At 44.4% G+C, this 4,149-nt stretch overlaps 1 protein-coding gene across 2 annotated transcripts in view; it reads right to left on the bottom strand.

Moving 5' to 3' along the window:
* Positions 1-3,048, bottom strand: part of NSD1 (nuclear receptor binding SET domain protein 1) — a 130,390-nt gene extending 127,342 nt beyond the window's left edge. The window contains exons 1-2 of one of the 2 annotated variants that reach the window (XM_007463087.1): positions 2,952-2,981; positions 2,122-2,211 (exon numbers count right to left, since the gene is read on the bottom strand). In XM_007463087.1, coding sequence (XP_007463149.1) covers positions 2,122-2,211; positions 2,952-2,981 — 120 coding nt within the window. Of the gene's footprint in view, positions 1-2,121 lie in introns of both variants that reach the window. The other variant, XM_007463086.1, reaches the window with a different exon arrangement.
* Between the last annotated feature and the right edge of the window lie 1,101 nt (positions 3,049-4,149).

Here is a 4,149-nt window from a genome sequence, read left to right as displayed (position 1 = left end):
CCTAATTCCAGACAGAGGGCTGAAAACCCTAATAACTACTCTTAATCTCACCAGGAGAATCTCATCCTATCACAATATTACAGACAGAAAAAAAGACAAATAGCATCTGCAAAAGATTTTCTAATTTCTAGCCCTGAACACAGGTTCTAATACAGAGTAAGCACTCTATACCTGCCACATCAACCAATCAACTGTGAATAGTGTCAAAACATCAAGTGTGTGGTTATATAGAATTATTTTTAATTACACCTTTCCCAGGCTTATTGTTCAACTACATTTGCATTTTGAGATTGATTTCGCTTTAAATTCTCAGTTATACAATATCAAAGGCAAAAAATATATATATACACACATAAAAGGCAAAAATCAAAGCAAGAGATTTCATCTACAACCGGAATGAAAGAATAAAGACGGGAATTCCCTGGCGGTCCAGTGGTTAGGATTTGGCGCTTTCACTGCCGTGGCCCGGGTTCAGTCCTCGGTCCGGGAACTAAGCTCTCGCAAGCCACGAGCAGCATAGCCAGGTGGGGGGGCAAAAAAAAGAATAAAGATACTTGTTTCTTCAAGTCCATAATCTTTAAGCAATTTAGATTTTCTACCTGAAAAAAGTTTTTCTACATTTATACAAGTTTGTTAACTCTCGTTTTAGATGCATAACATACTTTCTATAGGCTCCGGTATTTTCAATTGTTTTTAATAGAACCTATACTGCATTTACATTTCTTTGATAAGAAGCACGTAGATTTATATTTGTATGCTTCTAGAGAAACATGTATCTCCACCTTCAGATCGAAGTTTTTTTATGTAGCTAAAAAGACAAAACTATATACATGTAAAATAAATTTCAACGTGAACCCACGAAGGATTTGTCTGAGCTGCCAATACAGTCTATCTACCCTGAAAAATACCTCAGACAATACAGACTCTAGATTACTACCAAAACAAATTTTTTAAATCTGCAACTGCAAGCTAAGGAATCAAGGAGTACTAAAGCATATTTAAGATACGAATCAACAGAAACAAAAGTGACACACCCACATTCTCACTCTAACTTTAAAGAACAGCAGGGCTATACAGTAAAATGAATGTTTAATGCACTCATAACGATCATCACACACCATAAAATTTTCTCTGATTAAATCTTTACATAGTATTTCAGCAGTATGTTGGGAGGAAATGGGATCCTCTTTGGTGACATTACAGGTGACCATGACAATGTGTCTGGACAGAAACAAAATCAAATCAAATATTTAAAGCTGAAAGGAATCTTTTAACAATCAAGTTAAAACAATCAGATTTTAAAGGTGATTAAACTGAGGCTAAGAGAAGTCAACTGATCATTTAGCTAACTAGGAATAGTCAAAAAATTCTGCGTAAGATCAAACTTTTAAAAAAACTTTCATTTACCACAATCTAACAACAGTATGTAGCACTAATGAGTAACTCAAATTACATTTTTTTCCATTTCTATACACATACACCCGTACCACACATTTATATACATTTCAAAATTTAAAACTCAGAAAGGTTTTAATGGTGGCAGGTACCTGAAGCATAGGATGCTGTACAACAGGTAGTTCAGGAAAATCAGCCCAATTTAAATTCTGACTGATGTCCAAGAAGGCCTTCTCATCTTAGCTACTCTGAACGTTTACCCCAAATGCACTTCAACCTGCAGCAAAAGTCACCCCATCAACTAAAAATATAAGATGTGCCTTAAGCAGAAACAGGACTCCAGGTAATTAACTGGTTCACCTGTACTCATGATACCAGCAAGCCAAAGCCAAGCTCACTTAAAAAAGAAAAAGCTAAACAAATGTATACCTCCATTTGAACATTTAAATCTGAACTCAATCAAATGCCCTTAAAGTTTAACTCTTAGCCAGTCCTCAATGGAGAGTTAACTGGGAAAAATCAAAAAAGAACCAAACTCATATAATAGAAGATTTTTAAAATCAAAGTAAAATTTCCCCAAAGAGCTTATCATTAGCAATAGGCTTTCATCTGTGAACTGATAAACAACAAAAAACCAATGTTATCATTGGTTTTTATAGTTTCCCTTTAAGTTGCCTGTATATATACATTTATGTATATATTTAAGTTGTACCAAAAACTGCTTACAAATGGCAATTCCTGTGAAGTAGATGATGATGAAGTTCCAGGTAATTCTAGCATGTTTCCTAATGTACTGGTACTGGAGTCTGGATCATCCTGAAAAGATAAATTTATTGAGTTTAATTGCTCTTCTATGGTAATGGTTGTATCTCCTAGTGAAAGGGGGGCTGGGAGAAGGGCTGCTTTTTCATTGCTGCCGTCCACTTCATTTCTTTGCTTATTTTTCTGTGTTTCAGTTTGAGGAGCTAATGGCAAGAATGGCGATTTGACTACACCGTGTCTACTGTCTGGTGTGCTGTCTTGTTCATTTCCCATGGCCACGTCTACACCATTCTCTGATTTAGGCTCATAATTGCAGGTGGCATTGGTCTGAGTTTCCTCAAAGATCTCCTCTATACTCTCATCCTCTGTGACTGGCTGTTCTGGGTCCATTTCAGAATCTACATCTGCATCGTCCACACAAGTAAAATTCTCAAAGTGCAGAAAGCCATTCTTGATAGTCTTTGTTACTTTTACCTGGAGTTCAGGGGAGTTATTACAAGAGGGTTCCTGTTTCATAGCAAGTGCTGTTGGACCACCAGGACTCAAGGAAGTGCAAACAACTGGCGACTGAGCTCTTGAATCACTTTTTTCAGGGTCTTGAAAGGATTCTGATCCATCAGCAGACCCATTTAAATACTCTACATTGATCATGGAGGCCAAATCCTGTAGTCTCCGCAGTGGAATGTAACAAGATGGAGAATCTTGTCCATAAGCATTTTGGGATGTTCCACTGGCAGTCGATAACTGCATAGTACACCCATTAAGTGGCTCAGAAAAATTGGATTGACCATTACCGAAAGGGCTGTCCTTGTCTTCAGGGGCATCTAAATTCACTGGGTTGGAAAAGGGCAGCAGACAATTTCTTCTAGGTAGTTCACAGGTCTGATCCATCCTGGGCCAGCATCAACCTGGAATCCAAAAACACAGCAATTAATCTGAGTTAATAGGCCATTTGACTCTTATCTTCAAAATGGCAGCCACTTCAAGAGGCCTAGTGGCCTCGAAGCCTAGTTCTACTGCACTTCCATGGGCGGAAAAAGTTCCCCAGCTGACGATGGAAAAATGGCCTCGGAGAGACTCCGCAAACTCCATCTTCCCGGAGATAGGCAGATCTTGCCACATGGAAACAGCCGTCCCTTTTTTCTGCACTGCAGACTGGTGGACAGTTGGGCTGATCTAAAATTAAAATCCCTTTGGCAGTAGAAATTTCCAAATCTCAAACAGCAATAGTCCTTCCATTCCCCCGCTGGGGGTCCTGTGGCCGGATCTCCCGAAGGGAGGGGGCTGTAGGGTTCGAGGGGGGCTCCGGGACGCTGCACAAAAAGGTTATCCCCCCCATCCTTTCTGGCTCGCTCGGGCGCAGCGGTCACAATAGCGCTGCACCCTGCGCCCCAGCCGGCGCCGGAGCCTTTGCAGCGGCCGTGCTCTGGCCGCAGGCGAGTCGGCCGAAGCGGGTGCACCCCGAAGCTCGCCTTTCCGACTGCAGGCCTGCTCGGTCCACGGCTGCAGGGCCCAGAGGCTGGAACGCGGCACGGGGAGAAACGGAGGCAGCCAGTGAAGCCGAGTCAGGGCAGCAGCAGCTGCTACAGCTTGACAAACATGGCTGCTGCCGACGCCGCCGCCGCCTGCCCGGGCCGCGCTCCTTCCCGCAGCGCCGGCAGCACCTCCTGGCCGAGCCGATCTCACTCATCAATATTCAGCACCAAGCAAAGTTTGCTGCAGGAGGGCAGCCGGCCCCGTGCCCCCCAGCCGGCTACCTGAAGGGAGGCGGAGGCCGAGGTGCGCGCGGGAGGCCGGCGGGGCACTGGCCGCGCGGGGAGGAAGTTCGCGGCGTCCCGGCCGGCTAGGCCTGAGCCCGGCTGGTAGTGATGGAGGGGGAGGGGGCCTGCGGCTACAACGCCGCCGGCCACCAACCCTGTGCCGCGCCCGGCCCTCCCCCGCGCCCCTCACCTCACGGCCACCACCATCTTCCCCGCCCGCCCGCCCGCCTCC

The sequence above is a fragment of the Lipotes vexillifer genome, unplaced genomic scaffold, assembly GCF_000442215.2.
Source record: "Lipotes vexillifer unplaced genomic scaffold, Lipotes_vexillifer_v1.1 scaffold514, whole genome shotgun sequence".
Classification (NCBI taxonomy): Eukaryota; Metazoa; Chordata; class Mammalia; order Artiodactyla; family Lipotidae; genus Lipotes; species Lipotes vexillifer.
This window is presented reverse-complemented; position numbering and strand designations above follow the sequence as displayed.